Source organism: Sprattus sprattus, assembly GCF_963457725.1.
Source record: "Sprattus sprattus genome assembly, chromosome: 1".
In the NCBI taxonomy this organism is placed as follows: domain Eukaryota; kingdom Metazoa; phylum Chordata; class Actinopteri; order Clupeiformes; family Clupeidae; genus Sprattus; species Sprattus sprattus.
The window spans coordinates 38,898,809-38,924,617 of record NC_137920.1 but is presented as its reverse complement, the minus strand read 5'-3'; the positions used below and the strand labels follow the sequence as shown (position 1 = coordinate 38,924,617).

Genomic DNA, 25,809 nt, shown 5'->3' with positions numbered 1-25,809 from the left:
ATAAAATGTCAAGGTCATAAAAATAGTAATAAAGGAATGTTTTGTGTGTAAATAACTTTGGTTATCATACATCACTCTGTTAGAAAGATATGTATCATGTTCTAAAGATTCACGATTATCTCTAAATCATACCGTATAAGTACCGCAGATATTTCAATAAATTGTATTAAATATATTGTATGCTCAGGGTGGATCATAAACATTATGGACCAAAACATTATTGGCGGCAAATTGCATCCTCTACCAAACCTACTTTCCCATCACCCTAAATATGTTGAACCAATAACAACATGGAACGGCCAGATTGCTCTTTCTATTGGACAATTTTAGGGGATGGGCGGATGCCAAAATGCTCAGACAGAGAAAGTCGGTCGGTCCATATGCAAGTGTTCTTCCACAATAGTTTTTAGGGAAACCTCCAAATATATCACTATCATATTTTTTTTAAAAAAAAGGACGAATTTGAGTTAATTCTGACAACCCAAATAACATTTTAGGAATGTTTCCTTTGGAGATAGGGATGATCTGACGGCTGGCCCGCACCACCGCTTTCAAGCTTCACTCTTGGAGCCCGCTCCACTTCGTTAGCAAGCCATCGGCAAGCTGATGTTTAGCAGATTATTTTGCTAGCTAGCTCGCTAGCTTGTTTGACCTGGTAACGTAGAGTTTTAACCTAGCTATGGGATTTGTGCAGTGTGCGTGTATTAGCGATTATCAATAGCTATTTATTAAGGTAGCTCCGTGAAAGTAGTGGGCATCTGTTTTTTTTATTGAGCCCAATCGAGTTAGCCCGCTAGCCCGCTACAAAGACCTCAGTGGATGTACAGCCAATAACGTTATTTGTGTCCTTTGTTTTGAAAGGACTTTTGTGATAGCCAGCTACGTGTTGTAAGTTGTTTTATATCGTCGGATGGCTCCTCAAAAGTATTCGGGTCAAGTTATGAGCAACTCTGCGAACTGTAAAACAAACGGCGTTATGTACCCGTCCTCTGCGGCCGTGATGAACGCGGCGAAGAAGCCCAAGATGGAACAGATTCAAGCAGACCATGAGTTGTTCTTGCAGGCCTTTGAAAGTGAGTACTCATCGTCATCTGTTAATGCATGTTAGATTTTTGACATTCGTTGTTGTGCACCAGGGCAAAAGCCCCAGATTGATCGTATACCCACACTTACCAAATCTCAAGAGTGCACACACATTTACATTTGGATTTGAAAGGTAGTTGCTGGCAGAAAAGTGTCATGCCTATTTGCATAAATAGTATCCGACACTAAATTAACTTGATTCAGGTCAGTAAGTTCAACAGTTGCTCTGTATTTGGTGTTACGTTATAACAAGTTACTATAATAAGCCAATTTCTTGTGCCTCCAGAGCCAACTCAAATATACAGATTCCTGCGGACAAGGAATCTGATCGCGGTAAGTTTTTTCACAGATCTTTTAAAACAAACGGTCATCTTGTGTCAATTTTAAAATAGGGAAATGTTGATTACTCTAACCTGTTGGCAATATGCAGACACAAATCATTGCTTGTCATTGTAATCATTTGTTGACAGTAGCATCGCTTGACAATGCCTGTCAGTCTCATTTTTAGTCCCTCCCACTGTCAGTCAGACCCTTCTGTGTATGTCTCGCTAATTAGCATTTGCGTACTGTGCAGTTGATGATTGAGTGCATCCATCAAACTGCTGCCAGACTTTGATGTAAATTTGTTATGCCCCATTCAGCCTATACTTCTGCATAGGACACTCACCTTCATGTCTCACAGAAACTCAAGAACAAATGCAAGGAGGTATGGAAGGCTTTTGCCTTGTTTTCATTGACCGATTTATTCTGAGTTTTAGTCTTTTATTGCAAATGTTTCCAATAAGAAAGTGCAACTCACTGCTATGTTTTTAAAATCATTTTGGTGTATAGAAAGACCTTCAAAGTGGATGACATGCTTCCCAGAGTGCAGGCCATGAAAGGAGAGCAGGACTCACACAAGTAAGTGCCATAACGCATAACTAACTTAAACATGTTAAACCTGAGTTAACACAGTCTGCTAGAAGTGGCCAAGATGTCATTTCATGTAATCAAACAGGCTTAGTCCATAGGTGGTGAACTTACTCAATGCAAATTTGAGATTTTGAGCAGCTTTTAAGCATTGGCTACAGGATGCTCATTATGTGCAAACATCCAAACCATATATCCCCCTTAAAATGACATGGACATGGACATGGACTGAGTACCTGACAGTAAAAATTAGTCATCTAGATGTGGGTAAAAGAAAGTGTGTGGGCGGGCTTTCCCAACATTGTTCATACTCTGTAACTAAGGAATGCTTCTAGATATTTTGACTGGCCTTTAAAGACCTCTGTGCCCAGTGCTTGCAGACTCTTGTGCCACACATCCCCCATAAAAGGGCGTGTGTTTGTAACTGAGAGGTTTAACCTTAGAGCTACAGCTTTATCCCTCATGAGTCAGTTGAAAGAGTTTGACTAGATTTGAAGTAGAATTTGAACATTTGATTCTGTTGATGTTTATGAATCGACTGTTTCTCTGAAACACTAGGTGATGAGAGCATGTGTCAGATTATTGATGATGTCACTCTGCTTTTATGTAATGTCCTCAGCTTGGCATCACACCTACAGCTCACATTTACTGGATTCTTTCATAAGAACGGTACGTACTGACAACCGAGCTAATAGGTCACACCATTATTGCCTTTTTGGCACGGGTTTGTGGGAACCTAACATATTTGATTTGGTCTGTTGTAGACAAGCAATGCCAAAACTCAGAAAACGAGCAAAACTCAGTGTCTTTGGAGGTTCTACTCGTCAAAGTCTGCCATAAAAAACGCAAGGTACCGCTCTTGACCCTCTGGAATCTTCCTTCCCTCAACACCTTAAACCATAGCATTGCTTTTATTTAATTGTTTGTCTCCTTCGGTGGCTGTGTCCTAACCCTACCCCTACTCTCTCTGCCCTGTCAGGATGTCAGTTGCCCAGTGAAGCAAGTGCCTACGGGTAAGAAGCAGGTGCCTTTGAACCCCGATCTCAGCCAAACGAAGCCTGGTGCCTTCCCTTCCCTACTGGTCTCCAGCAACGAGTTTGAGCCCAGCAATAGCCACATGGTCAAGTCCTATTCCCTCCTGTTCAGGGTGTCGAGAGCCGGCAAGAGGGACCCAAACAGCCTGGTGAACGGAGAGACTGATGAGAACATGGGTCAGTCCACCACACTACTACACTGTTGTGTGTCTGGCCATGGGTACACACACACACACACACACTACACTACACTACACTACACTACACACACATGGCTATGGGTACACACACATGAGTACTCCTATACTTATCATGTTCATCCTGCAGCTCAGTCACTTTGGGCTGACTGTTTGGGTGGAGTGTTCCTAATGGAAAATGACATGTAAACATTTCTATTGTTTCAAAAGTCAAAATCAGAGCTATGGCAGTTTTTTTCTCTTCATTTTTTCGCTTCCCATAATCGGATATGCTAGAATGCTAGGAAATGAGAGTATGAATGGACAGCTTTGAGAGCTGGGACATTCTGAAAATATAAACATGATGACTGCCTGCCACTGCCTGCCATATCGCTATGGAAACAGTCAGTTATCTCAAAAAAGGATTTTGATGTACTGGTATCTTTTAAACACAGACTACAGAACAGAAAACTTGTTTACTTGAACACACTTACAATGGAAGATAATTGACAAGCTTGGATTGCTATGAATACATGTTAAAATGTTTATTTATTTGTAAATATTAGTAAATGATACTTGAGCAAGAGTATTTTCACAGGAGGAAAGACGCTTTAGTTATTTGTTATTAAGAACATGGCCTATATAGCTTGTGCTAGCTGATTTACAGCAATGGTCAAATTTGAACCGAATGTTGAATACAGTGTAATGGTAACAGCCTGTCACAGCCATCAACTGATAGCATCTGTTCATACATAAACAGTGGTTTCCTTTATGGAGCAATTTAGCATCAGCGCTTTAAGTGCTCAGAGCCAGAACCACATACTAGGGTAGGAGCATTACTGGTCTACAATGACGGAGCATACACGTTGCACATTTATTTGTCGGTTGTTTTGGTTTCATCCTCGTGATTGTGACATGTTTGTCTCCTTTCATCCTATTTTGATGTCATAAACATGTCTGTCTCTTTTCATCCTATTGTTATGTCATAAACATGTCTGTCTCCCTTTATCCTATTGTGATGTCATAGACATGTCTCTCTCCTTTCACTCTATTGTGATGTCATAGACATGTCTGTCTCCTTTGGTAGATGTGAAGGAGGAGCTCCCCGGCAGGAAAAAGAGAAACTCCTCCCACAGAGACGACGGCGAGGCCACTGAGACATTTGTTGCACAGATGACCGTTTTTGACAAGAACAGGTACGCACGAGGTCAGACTACTCCTTCAAAATAAGACTGGTCACTGGTGACCGTTTTTGACAAGAACATGTACGCACAAGGTCAGACTACTCCTTCAAAATAAGACTCGTAACTGGTTCATTAGTGAAATTGAACACATGAAAGAACTAGAGGAAGAAAAAAGCAATGGAAAGGATCTAAGATGACTTTTAAGGCCTGTACTTAGTTGCACTAATGTATTCGGATCCGGGAGAGCTGTGGTGCAGTGGGTTGTGGGATGGGGAGGGGTGTCTGTGCTCTCACTCCCAGCAGGGGAGCTTCAGGCTTGGGCTGCGTTAAGCCTCTGCTCCATATTTCCTTGGCTGTGCCTCCTCTTTAGACGGCTGCAGCTGCTGGATGGGGAGTATGAGGTGTCCATGCAGCAGGTGGAGGACTGCCCCGTGAGCAAGAAGAGGGCCACATGGGAGACCATCCTGGATGGGAAGGTCAGTTATCATCTGCCTGCTGAACACATGATGCACTTGCCAAGTGATGGGGTTACATATTTATATATAGATTAAAGGAGGGGAAATGTGACCGCTGTACATTTAAATGTAAATATCCGGAAAGCGTTTTGGGTGAAAAGCTGTTGATTCCAAGCTTGTGTGTGTGTTGCGTCGTGTCGTGTCGTGTCGTGTCGTGTCGTGTCGTGTCGTGTCGTGTCGTGTCGTGTCTGGCCCGGCAGAGGTTGCCCCCGTTTGAGACCTTCTCTCAGGGACCCACACTGCAGTTCACCCTTCGCTGGACGGGCGACCCCAATGACCCGTCCACCGCGCCCGTGGCCAAACCGCTGTCCACACGCAACTCTGACACCAGTGCCGCCGAGAGCAGGCCCAGCACTCTCCGATCAGCACCTCTGGGTAAGGCCAGCCGACACCAGCCTGGGTCTGAGGCTGCACCCATCACACAGTCACTACATAAGATTCAAGTCTATAGATTGTATAAATTGATTGGCTGTGACCATTTAGGGGGGTCATGTCCTAACTGCCAGGGGTTTTTGCTAGTGTTGGATAATGAGAAAGTGAAGTATCATTTTACTGTCTTTTACATGTACCGTATTTTCCGCACTATAGGGCGCATTGTATTATAAGGCGCACTGTCAATGAATAGTCTATTTTCAATATTTTTCCATATATAAAGCGCACCGAACTATAAGGGGCATAAAGCCAAAACACATAGTAGCTAGCTAGCCTCGCTGCTAATAAGTATAACGTTAGCATGCTGATATGCTCTCACACTTCCCCCTCCTTTAAGCAGAGGTAGCCTACTGTTTGTCTCCAGGCTTGTCTTTCACTGCCGTTTTATGTAAGGTCAGCCATTCTAAATAGGTTCTACACGTGAATACATTCCATATTTAATGGATAGAGAGCAACGCTACCAGCATTACTCCATAGCAAATTACTATGCTGACAGGGCAGTGTCCTAGCGTAGCTGCTAGGTCAGGTATCTGACAGTGTCAAACATCGGCAATGCTGTTAAACAATCAAAATGCTAAGTTTAATAATGGTTTAACAATCGATGTGCTCATTTTAGTAGCTAATGGATTAAAATGACAACGTGAACGTTTGGCAAAAACACACGCAGTCAGATAATTAACACCATAACGATAGCTGTCTAGCTAGCTAGCGAATAGCTAACGTTGGCTAGTTTAAACCAGAGATAACTTGCCTAAGCCTAGCATAACATCAGTGGTGAAAGTAAGACAGTACTCACAATGACAAAAATGTGAATAATGAGTTTGCCTATGACCATGTAGGCTTAGTTTATTACTTTAGCAGAGGAAAATTCAAACCTAACAAGTTCCATTAGGGAGACCCAGAGGTAAACTGTCCCCCGCGCCCCTTGTCATTTCAAGATAGCTGTAGAAAAGGCACTTCCAACACTGAGTCACCAGCAAATAGACCAGCAGTGGTCAGAAGCAATGTACTGTTCGAGGTTTTATATAAAATACGGTAGCCATAATGCTGCAAACGGCGCGGCTTTGTAGTTTACCAAAATCGTACTAAAACATTTTGACAAAGCGCAACCAAAATGAATCCATAAGGCGCTCCGTATTATAAGGCGCACTGTCGTTTTTTGATCAAATTAAAGGCTTTTAAGTGCGCCTTATAGTCCGGAAAATACGGTACTCATCGACTGTCAAACATAACGATACATATTATTTACAACTAAAAGCTCCTTGAGTGCTTGTTATCGGTCAGTAATGTATATTTGACCCTGTTTGTGTATGTCGCCCTGTTCGTGTGTGTCAGCTGTCAAAGACTCAGTCAGCACCAGCATCCAGACAAGGCGAGAGCAGTCTGTGTGCGAGCCGCGACAGAAACTGCGCATATTTTATCAGGTGGGAATCATCAGGGAGATTTTCCGCTTTAGACACTTGGCTAACCTGACGACTCAGAATGGGTCACAGGTGGTTTCTTCTGTTCTGGAAACTAAATCGGTCTCATCTTGCAGTCTGAATTATGATTCAGTGTTAATTTCTAACTAATTATAATTTTTTCTGATCATTATACATTTATAGGTATATGTCTCCATGGGGATATATGCATGAAATGCTCTTAATACATTATGGCTCTTAAAACCACATGCTCATAACATGAACTCAAAATACTTAACAGTTGTTCCTCCTGAATATCCGGATCTTTCCCTCAGTGTGTCTTTTGAAGCAAAGATATGGTGATGATGGTTGATGTGGGTTTTTCAATCTGTTTCCAATCTTCTAATTGGCTTAAAAACCACCCTGTGTGTCCCTTCAGTTCCTGTATAACAACAACACACGGCAGCAGACGGAGGCGCGGGATGACCTGCACTGCCCGTGGTGCACACTCAACTGCCGCAAACTGTACAGCCTGCTCAAGCACCTCAAGCTCTCCCACAGCCGCTTCATCTTCAACTACGTGGTGAGAACCAGAGCGAGAACCAGGCCCTCTATCATATGTTTGTATGTATATGTGGCCTGTGTGTGTGTGTGTCTGTGTCTGTCTGTGTGTGTGTGTGTCTGTGTGTGTGTGTGTGTGTGTGTGTGGAATGTTCATGGTTATACTCCATACTATACTTTTAATGATCTGTTTTATTATCTTTAATTATCTCTGTTTGTTTCTGTTGTTGTTCACCATCCAGCCTCACCCAAAGGGAGCCCGGATAGACGTGTCCATAAACGAGTGTTATGATGGCTCGTATGTGGGCAACCCCCAGGACATCCACAGCCAGCCGGGCTTCGCCTTCAGCCGTAACGGCCCGGTCAAGAGAACAGCAGTCACACACATCCTGGTATGCAGGTGAGGCTCACACAAGAGAACAGCAGTCACACACATCCTGGTATGCAGGTGAGGCTCACACAAGAGAACAGCAGTCACACACACATCCTGGTATGCAGGTGAGGCTCACACAAGAGAACAGCAGTCACACACATCCTGGTATGCAGGTGAGGCTCACACAAGAGAACAGCAGTCACACACACATCCTGGTATGCAGGTGAGGCTCACACAAGAGAACAGCAGTCACACACATCCTGGTATGCAGGTGAGGCTCACACAAGAGAACAGCAGTCACACACACATCCTGGTATGCAGGTGAGGCTCACACAAGAGAACAGCAGTCACACACATCCTGGTATGCAGGTGAGGCTCACACAAGAGAACAGCAGTCACACACACATCCTGGTATGCAGGTGAGGCTCACACAAGAGAACAGCAGTCACACACATCCTGGTATGCAGGTGAGGCTCACACAAGAGAACAGCAGTCACACACACATCCTGGTATGCAGGTGAGGCTCACACAAGAGAACAGCAGTCACACACATCCTGGTATGCAGGTGAGGCTCACACTCTGTCTCTTCAAGCAGGAGTCGGGGTCACGTCACCTTAACGCTGTGAGTGCAGCATCACTGAATGACCATGGGTTGGTGTTCAGTCCTCCTTAAAGACATGTCAGGCTGTAATCTGTGTGTGATATGTGAATACCCCTGAGAAGCTTGAGCAGAAGCAGAAGACCACTGGACAGTGGTCAGTTGGGTCACCTCTGAATTGGTCACTGCTGTTCTGTGTGAGCACTTGGCCCCGTCCTGCTGACTGGTTTAATGTTTCTAATAAGTATCACTACAGGGTGTGGAGTATGACTAATGAGACTGATCTGGGATCATTGAAACCTCACCTCACCGGCTCACCCCATGCCACTTAATGACTGTGTCCACAGGCCCAAGCGCACTAAACCCAGTCTGTCGGAGTTCCTGGAGTCGGAGGAGGGTGAGCCGGAACAGCAGCGGACTTACGTCAGCGGCCACAACCGCCTCTACTTCCACAGCGACAGCTGCATGCCGCTGCGGCCGCAGGAGATGGACGTGGACAGTGAGGACGAGCGTGACCCCGAGTGGCTCCGAGAGAAGACAATTACGGTACGGGCCGGGCGCCGAGTTGCCTCACAGCAGCAGAGTACAACCACCACAGAAATTCTTTCCCTTCCAATTCTGTTCTACCGTCTGTTGATAATGGCAGCCAAATTACATCTTGGTGCTTTTAATGTTTTATAAAGCTTCGCTTTGGTGCTCCACAGAGGAACTTCTCTTTGAGCCGCATGTTTGGAATAAGTACATTCTTTTCCCTCTCTAGTTCTAATTCTCTGCATTTCTTGAGTAAACAAATCTGTGTGCTGTTTTGCTACCCTGTAACTCTATCTGTTCTTAAAAACAACCACCTCCTCCCAAAGCATATTTCTCTGAGAGAATCAGGAAGTAAATATGGTTCGAGTTTGCCTTTTAAACAAGCAATGGTTGAAACATTGTGCTTATGTTACCATGGCAGTGCCTTTATTGCCGTTTTCCCTACTTCCTTATACTTCTACTGTAAGTGTTTTTAATCTGAACAAGTGGAGTCAAGCTCAGTCTCTTATGCGCTCTACCTCACTTTCAGGTTGCTTTGAATAAAAGCTACTTTGACTGCTTGAATAAAAGCAACTGACAAATTCAGACTCTATTTAGGTACTACACTACGGCACCGTTTCTGACTACTTGCACTCAGAAAAACGAGGAAAAAGGTAGCATATTAATGCCCACACTCTATGTTATGTCAAAGAGAGAGAGCTCCCAACCCTAATACAAACGTTTTGGAGAGTGCTTTTGAAAAGTATTAAGGTAGTGTGTGGGCATGATTCTGTTGAATAATAACAACTGGCTTGTCTATTGACATTTCTCATAGAAAGAGCCTCACCTTGTACAGTGAAAAATAGTGACGGACAACAGAGGGGTCAGTCGCAGGTCAGACTCACTCTCATGCCATCAAGGATGCACCCGGGCTCATCCACTTACATCAGTGTCTTTAAGACCCTGTGTTTGCTATCCATATGCCTGTTATTGACTACTGTAAATCAGTAAGGGTTAACATTGCTAAGACACTTTTACAGGGGGTTGCTACACTGAGCCTTGTAAGTATGACACTGCACATGTGCACACACCACGCTCATCTTGTGGGGATAGTTGTGTTATAAAGGAGGAGAAGGAGGCTAGGCTAGGCTGGTGGACATGTGTTGGCTGTGTGCTGAGCATCTTACTGCTTCTTGTAGCAAATCGAGGAGTTCACGGACGTGAATGAGGGGGAGAAGGAGGTGATGAAGCTGTGGAACCTTCACGTCATGAGGCAAGGGTAATGCACATGTTTGTGTGTTTTTTATTTTTTGTTTGTTAGTTGTTTGGTTGGCTATCTTTGTTTGGTTGTTTTCCGGTAAAGGGCCCACAAAACTGGGCCGTCAGTTCTACTTTATAAAGCTGAAGCTTCAGAGTTAGCCACCTAGCCAACCCGATGTTGCTGACATCACAAAGTTCTACTCTAACCATCATTCAAACTTAGTCACTCCTTTCCTACAGTCAACCAAAAAGGCAAGAAATACCTAATTCATTATGAGTCAGAATGAGTTATTTTGTGCTTTTTTACAGAATAAAGCAAACATTTTAATTTTGAACTGTACGTATCTTTCAACTTGGCCCGATTTCCATTTCTCCTGAGCAGTTTTATAGCAGACAACCAGATGCCGCAGGCCATCATGCAGTTCGTGGATACCTGCGGTCCGCACATCATCCGCCGTAACCTTCGTCGCAACTTCCTGCTGCACCTAGTCAGCATGCACGACTTCAACCTGGTCACCATCGCCACCATCGACCGTACTATGACGCGCCTGCACGAGATCGAGGACGAGCTGCCCGAGACGGACGACGGCCTGACCGACCCCCTCGGAGTCTGTAACGGCCACGCGTTAAGCTCCGGAGTCTCGCTACACGGCAAGCGCACTAAGAGTGCCCTGTCTGATTGACAAGCCCTCTCCACCTCATTCTAGTGCCAGAGAAGACTGGTTTCCCTTTACGATTTATTTGGTTGGTTTCCGAGGACTTGTGAGTTTGTCGACTTGTTAAGACTGGCACTTATGAATGGACTACAAGGTTGGGTGAAATATCCATTTTAGCATCGGATAGCTCACTCTTTCCTCACAATCATGGCTAGAGTATGGTGGTCCTCACCTAGTAATCGGAGAGCTCTGTCGAGAAGACCTGAATTGCTGTAGGATGGAAATACCGTTAGTCTTGATAATTTGTGTTCATTAACTGATGTTGGATCAGTGGTCTATTTTAGCACATGTTAGCACTTGTCTTGCTACCCATTCCAGTGGATGGTCGCATTTTCGGGAACTTCTGAAAACCTTTTCCCCTATGATTGTCATGCATTGGAAATACTTAGGCATAAGGCTAATTTTAACGTCTTTTTATTGTCCTCTGTTTGTTGTGTAATTAGCCAGGTTATTTTGGTAACATATTCCTACCTGGATCAGGTATTCATACCTGGAAATAATTGCTGAAATTCACTCAGAGGAGCCTTGTTTTAAAGATGCTACAGAATTGTAAGATCTGTATCCCAGAAATGGTTACACCTTATATGGCTATGTTTTTTTTAATTATTATTATTCTACTAAATTACTTCCAGGATCAACTGACACCCATAAGCGTTGCTTCCAACAATTTATTGTTGTTTATCCTTTTTTTTTCAGAAACTGACAATACTTCTGAAACAGATCTGTATATTCCGTTAAAGAAAGGATTTTATTCAGGACACTTTTTATTTCATTTATATTTGAAGCAGTGGTTCATTTGGATGTGTTCACTAGTGTGTGGTAAATTTGTCAGTATCCAAAACAGTCTTCACCGTTATTATCACTCAAAAAAAATGAACAGAATTGCTTTTTGTAGAAGCAGAATGTGGAACAATAAATGGTTACTTATGGGTTCTCAATACAAGCCAAAGTGCAACATTTGCAGCAACCTTCTTTTCCTCTTTTTGAATTGTATACCTGTAGTATAATAGGTTAAAAAAGTATCATTCAGACAAAATACTTTCATGCGACTTTTGTCTTGAAATAAAAACAATAAATTATCATTTCACCAACCTTGTACCTTTTTGAACATTTGTTAAAGGGGAATTGTAGCAACTTGAAATGAAAATGTCTGTTTTTAAAGGATGATGTAAAATGCAGTTTAGAAATAAATTGTAAGGAAATTAATATAATGCAGTGGTTCCTAAAGTCTCTGTGACGAGTGGTGACCTCATTTCCTGGTAAAGGTTTTGTTTAGGCGCGATTACAAACTGAATCCCCGGTCCTCAGTTGTAGTAGCAGCTTGTATCCTACGTTTGCATAGGTCATTCTATGTCTATATACGTTTGTCTATACATATCGAAATGCTTTTTCTGTACTGAAACACTCCGCAGCCAGTAGCCTAACGCATCTTCTTATCAGTCAAAAGTTACCATCAACAGCAATCGAGCAATGGATGTTTCCTGGCAACGGTATCTCAACTGATTAGCAAATTGTCGGGCGAGGAATCAACTTAATTATTTTTCATTGTTTTAACTTACCTAATTGTCTTATATGGTATATCAATAGCTGGTATTACATGTTTTATATATATATATTTTACACCGATTTAATAGCACCGAGCAAAGCTTTTTTTTTGTGCAGATTTTGGTTCACCTATCCTAGTTGCAGTAGTCATGTGACATTCCGATGGCAGTTCTTCGTGCTGTCACATATCGCCAAATATGCAACTTTTAATAGAGCACGAATCAAACTCTGGAGCAGTGAATGAACTTTCTTGCCCATGGCGTCATCGACAGAGAAAAACACGTATGCTAACCCACTAGAAACGGGTCGAATCACGGACTTTTTCACACCTTTCAGAATTACTTCAGGGAGTGAGGTTAAACCTCAAAAGCTCAAACGACTCAGAAAGGCTGGTGGAAGCGACAAATCCGAAAAGAAGCACAACTATGGTCCTTCCGAAGTCTCTGTAAACACTACGTCTAGTTGCTCCGAGGACATCATATACAGACGTAAGCCCTCAACAGAGAAGTGTGTGGATTTCGTTAGCTGTGATGCGGGCCCACCTGTGACAAGGGAACCATCACTCTCGACTGAAGTGAAGAACCCCCGGAAATTCCACCTGCAGAACTCCTCTCACTCATCTAAGGTCATGGGAAGTCGTTCATCTTCAGGAGAATCAAAAGACAGACAGTGCACTAAAAGCATCTATTCAAAGCCTATTCCAGCCAAAAGGATGCCTGAATCTCTTCTCTCTCAGACATTGGGTAGGAGAAAGATCAATCGGCCTGTGGAGATGGAGACAACTGATGATGGCTCCTTAACTGATCACTGCCAGGGCAAGCAGAAGCAGCACCTCTCTCCTTTCTTTGGGCCAGGTTTCCAGTCCACTCAGAATCAGTCTTACAGATCATGTTGCCAAGGCATTACCTTACTTCATAAGGAACAGTTTGAGGACGCACATATACCTCGGAGAAACCACTGGCCAAAGAAAGCTGAGAAGTTAGACACTCACGGCGTAGACAGTGTTGATCCACTGCCAGCACAGAGTGCACTTCAACCTGGGGGACATGTATTACAAAAATCTCACGGTAAGATTTCACTCTTCTCTGTATTTTGTATTTGACCATACTGTGTATTCTGTACACATTGTGTGAGAAGGATGTTTTTTTTCTGTCAATGTCTGTCTAACAGATAATCTGCTATGGAGTCTTCCTTGGCCAACTTCTCCGCTGTTGAGGAACCTGAGGGGATCGTTTCCTGTGTGTTCCTTCAGTGGACCGTATCACCCTCCCTGTGACTCGATCACAACCCCGTCCACTCCACCAATGGACAGACAGAGGGTCAGTATGTATTAAGTGAATTGGATTCAATGTATTGTCATAGACCCACCTGTCACACTGGGGGTGCGAAGCAGACGAAGGCGTGGGATGCGGGGTATAAGTGTCTCACTCTGTCAAGTCAGGTAAAGTTCAAATATTCATCCAAAGCAACTTGCAAAAGGGTCTAAGCATTGCTGTTTAAATAAAGTGCTTGTATTTTTTTGTATAAAATCCGTGTTTAAATGAAACATACTGCAGTAGTCACCTGCTGATAGTGTGGTTTATGTTGTAGAGATCTGGATGGAGAGAGAACCTGTCAGAGGACATCCTCAAGCACCTGTTGGAGGAAATGAAAGTTGCCAACCCTCTCTTCCCAGCGCAAAGGTTCTTCACTGTGCTGTCAAGAAGGCGTTTAGAGCATGAAAAAGCATTGGCCAATCAAGGTACGCCTAGGAAAGGAATCCTGAAACTGTGTTGCTAAGCTGAATGTGTCTGAAACTAATTACTATTCTGTTGGAGTAATTAAAAGAGTGGCAGTGCAATGACTACATATAGAACAGTTAGCACGTTTTTAGTCACACTGAAGCATATATTGGTGAGTTATCAAGTTGGGGTATTGTGTACCTGTGGAATATGGTATACTTGTGATGGAATGGTGACTGGAACAAGACTACAGCCGAAAGGATGACCTGTGCAGCCATTTGCCTAGACAGGAATCAATTGATCTTCTTTTTTTTAAATGAATGTGTCTGTCCGTTATTATGTTTCTCTTAGAAACAGAGGGAAGCACATTCAATCCTATAGTGCCTGACCATTGCTTGAGGGGCAAGAGAAAATGGAGGCTGGAGGGACTAACTCAAGGCATATCACCCAAGCGGCGCAGGCCCAACCAGAGGCCTGAGGAGAAAGCAGCTGTTGAGCCTGGCTCTCCTGCTGGATCTTCACTGGCCACATCAGGCCGCACTCCCAGGAGGCTGGTGCGTCTAAGCAGGCTGAGTCGGACAAGAAGGCGTAGACAACAGCAGGAGAATGCAAGCCCTTCTGTGGCATCTAATGTAACACAGAATCTACGGGGAAATGCAGGAAATGACATTGAAAATACAGCTAAGCAATTGCATGATCAAGGTGAGCAAATAACTGTTATTGGTGGATTTTACTGTTTTGAGCCACTCATTTTATGATACTTATCTAGGATTTTTTGCATTGTTTCTCTGGCTCAGAAGCTCTGTGGGATGACGTCTTGTGGACTGAAAAATACCAGCCTCAGCACTCCACTGAGGTTGTAGGAAATCCTGCAGGGGTCAAGAAACTGCACAAGTAAGCAGCTATTCCAGTGCTGCAGTTGTGTTTCAGTATGCTTAAGTAGTGCGCTTGAGGCTAGTGTTGTGTTTCAGTATGCTAAAGTAGTGCGCTTGAGGCTAGTGTTGTGTTTCAGAGCGCTAAAGTAGTGCTCTTGAGGCTAGTGTTGTGTTTCAGTATGCTAAAGTAGTGCGCTTGAGGATAGTGTTGCGTTTCAGTATGCTAAAGTAGTGCGTTTGGGGCTAGTGTTGAGTTTCAGTATGCTAAAGTAGTGCGCTTGAGGATAGTGTTGCGTTTCAGTACGCTAAAGTAGTGCGCTTGAGGCTAGTGCGCTGAATAACCTTTCCTGTGCTTCAGCTGGTTAAAGGAGTGGAAGCTGAGAGCAGACAAGGAGGAGTGGAGGAGGAGGAAGGAGGAAATGCGAAGGGGAAAGAGCAAAGGTGAAAACGTGCTCAATTAACCTGCAGCACTGAAACACCATTTAGTTTTTCATATTCACTATGTGATTGTTAGCTGTTCATCACTAGCGATATATATGAGACCACTTGAATGGGAAATGGTGAACTGTTGTACCCTCTCCAATGTTGTTCCCTGCAGAGTCGTGGGACAGTGGGGACTTTGAGGGTGAGGTTGTTTTTGAGGATTGTGAATTGGAGCTGTGCACCGCTCTTCTCATTACTGGCCCACACGGCATTGGCAAGACTGCGGCCGTTTACGCCTGTGCCCAGGAGCTGGGATTCAAGGTGAGAGTGAATGTAGTGATGTAGAGAATTTATCAGATGCATGTGGAGCTGGATAGATATTTGTATTTGTATCAGCTCAAGAAAAAAATGACAACATAGACATATTACTGTAGTCTGTAGTGTATAATTGATTCCTGTAATAAAAGTCTGATTTGTATTTGTTTTACCTGTGTAGGTGTTTGAGGTGAATGCATCTTCCCAGCGCAGTGGGCGCCTCCTCCTCACCCAGCTGAAGGAGGCCACCCAGTCCCATCAGGTGGGCACCTCTTCAACCGCTGCCACGCTAAAGCCAACCTATTTCACTTCCCGTAGCACCGCTGGCCTCTCTTCTAAACCTGTGACTTCTCCTCGTAAGTTTATTATGAATACTTCCAAATCTCCATGTACTGAAATCGTCTAAGACATGTTCCTGTATATTTTGTATCCCTTAAGTGATACCGGACCTGCCATTTGGACATTGCTGAATGCAACATGGCTTCTCTTTTCGATCGCAGGAAAGGCAAACTCATCCAGGAAGGTCATGACGTCTAGCAGAACGCTTCCATCATCCTTGCGTAAGAGTTCTCTGAGGAGAGGTCACTCTGTGGACCTGACGCACTTCTTCCAGAGAAGGAGCACGCCTGAGAGCACCAATCATAGCTGGCCTAATCACATACCACATGGTAGCTATCAACCATTTTCTTAAATTGTAGGATGTCAAAAAGTGGCAGTATAATTTCACACACAAAAATGGTGAAATCCCCATGAGTGTGTGCTAACCTCTCAACAGGTGCTCACACTGTGGAGCCAAACAGCAAGAAGAATGAAGAGAAAAGCTGCCCAGGCAAACAGGAAGGAGATGATGATGATAATCACTCAATGACTAGGACTGGCAAATCAACACTAATGTCTCTCATTTTGTTTGAGGAGGTAAGGAGATCATCATTTAGATCATTTACCACAACATACTGCTTCCTTGTGTAAGACCCAATTTTAGTTTGCCGTTTAGACAGATTCTGTAACGGAAACTCAAATGGCAAGTCTTATCACAATCATGAATTAATGAAAATAATCTTCTCGGAAGGTTGATGTTATCTTCAGTGAAGATGTAGGATTTCTCTCAGCAATTAAGACCTTCATGTCCACCACCAAAAGGCCTGTAGTACTGACAACCACTGGTAAGCCCTCTCATTAATGTTATACCCCTTAGTTTTCCAGTAGTAGTATTAGTATGTAATATAAAATGTATGTAAAATATCAGTATAATAGTATAATATGAGACCTTGTATCATGATGTCTGAAAAAAGCCATTGTTGATTACCCAAAGATCCTTTGTTTGGTCGAACCTTTGATGGCCACTTGAAAGAGCTCCATTTTAAGAAGCCCTCTGTGGTAAGCCCAAAAGACAATCCCAAACATTCAACACAACCAGTTCTTTGCATTGCATGACTCGCATGCCATCTTTGAAACAGGAGTGTCAACACATCATTAGATCAAATGTTAAAATCAAAACATGTTCTTGAGCCCATGTCCCTGAACTCTGTCTGCACACAGAAGGTTGTCTGTAGCTACCTTCAGTTGGTGTGCTTGGTGGAGGAAGTGAGGACGGACCCTCGGGACATGTCCTCCCTGCCGGCGGCACAGAGAGGGGACATCAGGCAGTGTCTGCTCCAGCTCCAGTTCTGGGTGGGAAGTGGAGGAGGTGCTGCTGCTCTCCCAGCGCTGAGCCATCCTGTGCTGACTCAAGGTCTTCCATGTGTGAGGAGGACGTCGGCACAAGCTCAGGAGGAATCTGCCGAGAGGTCGAAGCAGCCCACTGATCTAAGTGCATGTGATGCAGACTGCTCAGGGACCCCGCAGGAATTGTTGGACACTGGGGCAGTACATGAGCTAGCAAGGATGTTTAAAGTGAGCTTATTGAGCCAACGTCTTTATAATTAAGCAGATTAGAAGACCGAAAGATTGTTTAATATTAATCAATAAAGGTCAAGCTTCTGTATACGTTCCTTTTTTGCTCCTGTCTTTTACATTACATTTTGCATCCCATCATTTGTATAGATATCTGATTTTATAATGCATATTCATTGTAGGTTCATACCTGGACTACGTCTGAGCACATCAGATGTTCAGAAGTCCTGTCAGAAAGCCAGCGAAGAGGAGTGGATCTGCTTTATTTGAACATGGAGGCACTCCTACCTCTGCCGCCCATTGGCTCACCTGACCCTGGAGACTACCTTAAGGAAGCTTCAAACTCTGCGCTGCATGGAAACATTAAGGCCAAAGAACTTCCAGAGCCTTCTGCAGTTGATAAGCTCCTGGAAGGGAGGCTGGTCTCAAAGCAAAGAAAAAGGCGCTGTCTGTCTCTGAAAGGAACGCAGAGGTCCAAACCTAACTCTCTGAAGACGGAGGAACGGAGGCACCTTACAGACCAATCAGAGGGTAGGACCGTGAGACTCTCAGCAGAGAAGAAAGCTTCTAGTTCTGTGTCTCGCTGCTTGGACAGCCTCACAGGATTCCTGGATGACTTGTCCTTCATGGATTGTTTCCTGCAGGATGGGCATGTGAAGAAAATGGGCCACTGTACACCCAGCCTGCGATTAGTCAGAACTAGAGCGGAGGTGAAGGACGGCATGCTGGATGAACCAAGAGAGGAGCAGGAGGAGGAAGAGCAGACCTGGGGGTACAGGGCCTCTGACATCAGGGCGGCCGTGGAGGGCATGAGCTTCAGGGGATGCTGTATGGAGATGGAGAGGTCCATGGCAAGGGTCCAACAGCTAGGAAAGGAGATGCAGGCAGATCAGTGGAAGCAGGTGCTGGAGCAGCTCACCTTACCTCCACCTCCCCACAGAGATGGCCTCCTCTCGAGTCAGCCTAGTCACAGTGAAACAACGTAAGTACTTCACCCTAATCGGGAGCAAGCTAACACCTCAAATGGTACTTTGGTCAGGCGTTGAATTTGGGGAATATATAGGGGAATTTCTTATTTTTATTCCAAGTTCATTGTTTGTGTTGTGAATCAGTCATTTGGAAATCTGTGTCTTATATGTGTTGTTTGTTTCAAATGTATGGTTCAAAATGTTTTGCAGTGTTGTTGAAAGGCGAGCTGACGTCATTAAGACAGTACTCGCCAGCAAAGCTTTCAGCAGGCTGGGAAGCACCCCAACTGTTATAACCGACTACCTGCCCTGTCTGCGCACCATCTGCAAGTCAGAGAACCTGCAGGACAAGGCTAAGCACAGGTGAGGGATCAAAGTGTTTTAGCTTGTCATCTGAGCTAATATTTTGTACGAGTCCCCATTAGGTAATTTAAAGTAAATGTACAATCAACAATGCTAGACACTGATGGAGACCTATGTAGATGAAGAGCCAGAGCCACTGTGCTATATGCAAATGTGTTTATTGTAAAAACCTGGTTGGAGCATTAAGACAGGGATATTTTGATTATGTTTTTCAGGTTTACTGAGAAGTCACTTATTGTCATTCACAGGTTCCCACACTATCTGAAAAGTATCCACAGCGGACTCTCCAAAAGCACCTTGCAGCAGCTCTCCACTGATTTCCCTTGAGATAGCACAGGGGAAAACCACACCCCTACCTCAGAGCACAGGGGAACACCACACACCTACCTCAGAGCACAGGGGAACACCTCACATCTACCTCAGAGAATTCTCCCCGGCTGCATGGTCATGTGTTACAGGTTGTCGAGAAATATATATTGTACATTAATTCCTTAAATGTTTTCCTCAGTCCACAATTTTTCAATAAATTAACCTTTATTTTTTGTAAGTGTGAACATGGTGACAAAAGGAGGTATTTCAGGGTTTGTGGTAAAAGGTGACTCATCTGTTACAAAATTGCATTACACTTTTCAGCTCAGCTGGCTCTGAATCCAGTTATGGAACTGGAGTGATCAAAAGCAGAAGATTGAGATCATAAATAAAACATTACAACATGTTTCAGGAGGAAGCAATCCAACAGTAGATGTGTCAGGACGATTGACCCAAGCCAATTTTTCATACTGGAGAAATGAATGTTCAGTAACCGGTTTTAAAAATGTGCAGAGCTAAATGCTTTTGTTGACAGTCATGTGTGGACAGAACCACCCGTGAGGACCAAACTACCGGGATAGACTGGAGACATCAGCGTGCTGACCCATGTGGTAGCGACATAACCCAAGGTCAAATATGCCAGAAAAAACTGTCTGGTCTAGTCCCCAAGGAGCTCATAGAACGCCACAGCCTGCAACAGAGCATCACACATTTCCTCTCCGCGGTTGCGACTGCCCATCTGAAACGCATTCCGATACTTCACCAGCAGGTCATGGGGGAAAGTGACTCGAGACGCCTTCTTGGTCACAGACTCGGTCATCATCTGACGTACCACCTGCGCTCCGCTGGTACGCGACTCGCCCACTATGAGACCAAAGTGACGGCCGACGGACAAGCGCATCATGTTCAGAACTCTGGGTGAGTCACCGACTTCGTGCCGTTGCGCCAGCAGGGCGAAGAGCATGGCCTCCACGGTGCGGAGGTGCGCCATGACGGGGAAAAGCGATGTGTTCTGTGCAGAGATCCCAGGCTTCTCGACGATGAAGAAGTCCGCAGCAGGGATGAGTGACACAGCATATGCAATCTGGGGGGGGGGGGGGGAGTATAACACATCATGGATGTAGGCTACATCAAGAATCGGTACAAAGCCATGTGTGTAAAGTTAAAGGGCTAAAGCTAGAAGGCTTACGTCATCTAAGTAGGATGAGGCCATGTACGTCCCTTTCATGAAACTGTTGCATTCCTGCTGCTGCCAATCCAGCACTGTAAAGGCACGGTCCATATGAGTCCACGCAACTTTGTTTGTGCCACATATGATGGAAACGATCGAGTTAGCGTCCTGAAACAGTTAAACGTTATATTATTACACAAAAAAACAACAGTGTAGGGGTATGAGCACAAAAGTATTGCTGACATTACCTCTAAGACTCCTCGATCAATCTCTGGTCTGGTGAATCTGGCAAGCTGTATCTTGGTTTTCCTTTTCTCCTTCTTCTCAGGTGGGTTAAGGATGGAGTTGAAAACAATGACCGCACTCTTGTGCTTCACTAAAGGTACATTTATGACACTTTCAAGGTTTTTGAATGGCCCGTGTCGACTTCTGTAGTCCAGTATATTTACAGATTTGCGTCCCCTTAAAAGTTTTATGGTGGCAAGTTCCGACTCCGTAGCATTATTTAGAAGCTGCAGGATGACAACTCGCTGTTCAGGTGTGTATAAGGTATCCAAAGTTGTCTTATCGTCGCTGCATAATTCAGAGGAGAGGGTACCATTCAAAGCGTCGAACCCAGCAATAGTGATGCGGCTTCGCCAACAACATGTGCATTGGAGGTATCTAGGTTTGACCTCAGGGAGGGAGCCCGTTGTACGAGAGAGTAGTCCATAATGACCTGCGGAGACATTCACATCAAATCTCAATGTTACTGCCTCTGCATGTGTTCAATTACAAACCCATGATTGCTGGTGGTTAACTTATTTTACAGTGCTCTAGCTAGCAGACTAGCTAACATGATATTGGCAAGGTTAACTACCATGCCATCAAGTTGTTGTAGTTCATCGTTTCTAACAGATGCAATGTACACCATTATTCTGTGAGTGTTAAGTTAAGTACCTCTTAAGCCCGCGGAAAAGAGAAGACGTCTGGCGATCCACATTCTCTTTTCATTGCATGGTACTTGCAATCTATACAAGACTTTTCTTCTTCTATTCACAATGTCCGCGCTGATTAATTTCCGTGTAAAACTCAAGAACAAGAATAAACGTTCCCCTCTATCGGCCAAGGAAGATGCAACCAAACAACATTTGAATGACCCCAGCTGCTCAGCAAGTCTGTCAAAATGCGGGAAATATGTGTTTTTTCCCCCTGTATTTTGTCAAATGGTCCAATGAACTCAACTTAAAACATTTGAATTTTCTAGCTTGAATATGTCAGTCTTTATAGGGTTAAATTACACACACACACATATAACTAAATGTATAAATGTATATTTTATATATTGTATTATGTATTTCCTTGTTTCAATTCAATCTGACTTATTCTCTTACTTTATGGGGTGGCCATATGACATACTGCTATGCGGTACATCTGGTTATAGGCTGAAGTTCATAATGTGTGTGTCTTTCACTTCCTCAGCTCAGGGGCAGGACCAGGGGAACCAGTTCAAACTATGATCTGCATGCTGTACAACAGTGATATCTTAATTTCTGCCCCTCATGGTGGAATACAAGGAACAGTTTGAAAAGATTAGATGCATGCAGAAAGGATATGTAGCAATTACTAGAAAGATGTAAAAGCTATGGATAATGTATGAATGTGTATGATATCGTACGTATAAGATACACTATATGGATATGGTATGAAGATGGCATGTTTCTGGTAAGATGGGTACGGGGATCAACAGGATGGAAAATAAATAATCTGGCATCTTCTCTGCACCTATGGGGTCTTGGGAGAGAAACAAGAATCTTCTTTTAGAAATGGTGAGACAGCCCAATAACAGTCTGTGTGCTGATTGTGGGGCACCTGGTGAGTGTTTATTATATTGCTCATTAACTAAACCATTTACTGTACGTAGAAATGTTTCATATATCTTGCTGTGTTGTATCGAATTTTCATTTGAGTGTAAACATCTTGATTATGAACAAGATCACCATAGTTATGTGGATGCTTGAAGGGGAAGAAGTATTACCCCAGTGATCCTAATGGGTGTTTCATTATTTGTGCCCTGGTGACGGGGGGTGCTCTTAAGAGCCGGATTGGGCCTCCTACAAACTTGGTGTGTTTGTGTGCATGAGCTGCTCAGGCACACACAGAAACATGCCTGACGCCAGTCGCATCAAGTCCATCCGTTTAGACAACTGGGAGGATGACTTGGTTGAGGTAACGGAGTAATGTAAATTGAACCAGGATCATTTGTTTGCATGAGTGCTTCAAAATGTAACTTCTGCATTCTGGGTGTGCTGTTAATCAGTTTATGAGGTGCCATGGCAACTCTACTGTAAAAGCCCGCTATGAGAAGATGGTTCCGGCTTTTTACTACAGACCAAAGCAACATGACTGCGTGTGAGTCTTTTCACAATTGCCATAATGAGGAAGTAGAATGATCCACAGGTCATTTAAAGGGGAATTTCTGTAGAAGTACAAGAGACACCTTTGTTTTGAACAGTTGATTCTAAGAACATCGCAAGTCCTCTTCATTAAATGTAATTCCATATCTGTAATTCTGTAATAAAATATACAGTATATGTAATTCTTATATAGATGGACATGGTAAATAATGAATATACATTTATAGCTATTACAGTTTAACCATGTGAAATTTTGATTTAAAAAAGAGAACATTTGCAAAACAAATACATCTTTTTTCCTCTCAAGAGTCCTTAGAGAGCAGTGGATTCGAGCCAAATATGAAAGACAGGAGTTCACAGGAGAACATATGCACCTCAAAAAGGTTCACAGTTTAGGTGAGTTCACTGCCTGCAACAATGAGCCACCTATGATCCTATGATGGCAAAACTCAAGTGTTCACCTCAAACAGGTTCCTATGAAGGGACCTTGTGGAAGAAAGGCAAGAAGAGCAAGAAGTTTTTGAAGAGGAGATTTGTCCTCTCTGAGAGAGAACTCTCACTTATGTACTTCAACAAAGAAGATGTGAGTGATTCTTTGGAAAGTTATCAGTGTATAAATGTCTGGTAGTAACACCACTGATTTCTGCACAACTGTTTTGCTACCTTGAAAAGAGACGGAAGTAGCTGCTATCTGAGGCCTGATATGGGTTTGGGGGACACTTACCATGTCCAACCTTGTCCTTATCAAGTTATCCTTTTTGTTTGTCTTTGTCTCTGGTTTCATAGTACTCATATTAGTCAAGGAAATCACATTGTCTTTCTCCTTGGTCATGTTTCTCCATTTGACTTGATTAATTGCTTTCTCAGCTGTCCAGAGGGCCCAAGGCAGTCATCCCAGTCAGGGACCTTAACGCAGCTTTCCAGCCAGAGAAGATAGGCCACCGTCATGGCCTACAGATCTCCTATGAGAAAGAGGAGCACACCAGAAACATCTTCGTCTACCATGAGAGTGGTCAGGTAAGAGGGACCCCCCATCTGGTCATTTTCCATTAAGATACTCTGTTGCCAAATGCATTACCTCAAAATCAATATGTCTTTTCTAACATCGTGTGATACCTGTACAGTCCACTGGTTTGCATTGGTTGGACCTAGTGTTAGGGTTAATGATTTATTGATTTGCCAAACATTGCTTGTATGGAAAATTGTGCCAAACATTGCTTGTATGGACCATTCAGCCACACATCTTTGCCTTTCAGGAGATTGTTAACTGGTTCAATGCAATTCGGGCTGCCCGCTATGCTTATCTGAAGGTGATCCTCTCTCCATCCAATGACAGTCAGGTATTGACAGCACTTCTGATGTATTCAGAAATATCCATATGTTTTTATTGATGCATTTGTAAATCTATTAGTGAAACAAGAGTTATCGACGAATACAATCATACCTTAGCTCAGTTTTTATGCACTTAATATGATGATGATTTTCACCAATCGTCTCATCCAGTTATCCTCTTTTGTTGATCAGCTCATACCATTACTAACCAGAAGCAGTCTCAAAGAGGGATACATGGAAAAGACTGGACCAAGGGTTTGTGTATCACACATATGCAATATGCAATATTTATATACAGTATATATATATATATATATATGTATGTTCATGTAGTTTAGAAAATGCTATTAATTGGGGAGTTAAGATTAATATCTTGCTAACAGATTAGCATTATTTATCTCAGAGATTACTGTCACAGTATCAGAAATAATAAGACTTTATACTTCTTCTTGGACAGCAAAGGGAACCATTCAAGAAAAGATGGTTCATTCTTTGTTCCATGGACAGGAAGCTGCTCTACTTTAAAACACCAATGGTAAACCGTTTTTTTTATGTCATTTGTTTTGTTCACTTGATCCATTTATCCACAAAGCTTATTCTGGCCGACTCATTAGACGACTTGTTTGTGTTTAAAGGATGCTCTGGAGTTGGGGTCAGTGTTCGTTGGCACGGAGGCCCACGGCTACTCGGTGAGAGAGAGCGTGCCAAAAAGCACCATATGCAACAAGTGGAAGTGTGGGATCGTCGTGGAGACGCCCAACAGGCAGTTTGCGTTCATGTGTGAGCGGGAGCAGGACCAGAGGGAGTGGATAAAGGCCTTCAGACAAGTCATCGCTCAGACCATGCTTCCCAAGCACTATGCCAGTAAGATGCACCATGACAACAACAAAATCTGCCAGTGATGTTTTATCAGAACATGTTTTGATGTTTTATTTGAAGTTATACAGCACTTTAAATACAATACCATTTGTTACTCTACCAATGATACGATAAATGTTGTACCTGGAAAAATTGATATGAATCACTGTATCAGTGATATTATCTGTCTTTTTATCATTTCAGTGGAAGCAAACATGAACTGCAGAAAATCATGAAGGGAGGAGGAGAGGAATTTCGATCACTGCAACAATCATTGGGAAACATTTATTTCCTTGAAAGACATCTGTGCTTGACCTATGGTAGCACACCCTGCATGCAATTTCATTTATTAGGAAATTGTGGGGGGTTATAACTTCCCAGAGAGACTGTTAGGATTTTGGAATTCTCTCCCACGATAATGTTCGTTTTACATGATGACCTACAAGTTGACGGGGCCACCATCCCCCAGCATCACATTATGTAACTGGACAAATTATAAAAGGACTTGCATTTCATTGCCAAAATGTGTGTGCAGATAAAGGCAAGGATTCAGTACAGTGTGTCAAATTAATTGTGCCCGGTGATATAAATGAAAACACCTCAACAACAAAAATCAGTTTGATTGTGCTTTTCCATGATTCTTGGAAATCGCTGCTTCGTGATTTTATAATATATTACGGCTTTTACTTACATGTTGCCATCTGTCCAAAGTCTTTTTTTATCTATTGTAATTTTTTAATGAGATAAAATAAAGAAGCAAACTGTAGGCCTGTGTCTTGCTTTTACAGTTTTTTCAAATCGGATACACACTAAAATCAAAAGTGTAACACAATTATCAAAACCTTCACTCAAGGAGTAAAACAACCGCTCAGATCTGCACAACTATAAG

At 43.3% G+C, this 25,809-nt stretch overlaps 3 protein-coding genes across 3 annotated transcripts; 2 read left to right on the top strand and 1 right to left on the bottom strand.

Annotated features, from left to right (window-relative positions):
• The first annotated feature begins 369 nt into the window (after nt 1–369).
• On the top strand, nt 370–11,787 carry suz12b (SUZ12 polycomb repressive complex 2 subunit b). The gene is made up of 16 exons (XM_080860805.1): nt 370–1,073; nt 1,370–1,416; nt 1,725–1,789; nt 1,915–1,983; nt 2,612–2,661; nt 2,757–2,842; nt 2,972–3,203; nt 4,290–4,398; nt 4,757–4,862; nt 5,102–5,276; nt 6,669–6,757; nt 7,173–7,316; nt 7,537–7,694; nt 8,613–8,811; nt 9,975–10,054; nt 10,418–11,787. Exons 1-16 carry the CDS (start codon nt 911–913, stop codon nt 10,716–10,718), a joined length of 2,073 nt encoding a protein of 690 aa, XP_080716931.1. The 5' UTR covers nt 370–910; the 3' UTR covers nt 10,719–11,787.
• A 7,324-nt stretch (nt 11,788–19,111) lies between these two features.
• tefm (transcription elongation factor, mitochondrial) lies at nt 19,112–21,377 on the bottom strand. Its single transcript, XM_080860292.1, has 4 exons — nt 21,274–21,377; nt 20,583–21,052; nt 20,353–20,502; nt 19,112–20,247 (listed from the first exon to the last, which is right to left on the bottom strand). The coding sequence occupies exons 1-4, from the start codon at nt 21,314–21,316 to the stop codon at nt 19,822–19,824; spliced, it is 1,089 nt and encodes a 362-aa protein (XP_080716418.1). The 5' UTR covers nt 21,317–21,377; the 3' UTR covers nt 19,112–19,821.
• Nucleotides 21,378–22,100: 723 nt separating this feature from the next.
• On the top strand, nt 22,101–25,156 carry LOC308374125 (arf-GAP with dual PH domain-containing protein 2-like; the record flags this gene model as incomplete). Its single annotated transcript, XM_080849833.1, has 11 exons — nt 22,101–22,188; nt 22,412–22,542; nt 22,634–22,725; nt 23,038–23,126; nt 23,201–23,313; nt 23,598–23,747; nt 23,987–24,070; nt 24,255–24,317; nt 24,520–24,597; nt 24,698–24,926; nt 25,125–25,156. 11 exons carry the CDS (start codon nt 22,101–22,103, stop codon nt 25,154–25,156), a joined length of 1,149 nt encoding a protein of 382 aa, XP_080705959.1.
• Between the last annotated feature and the right edge of the window lie 653 nt (nt 25,157–25,809).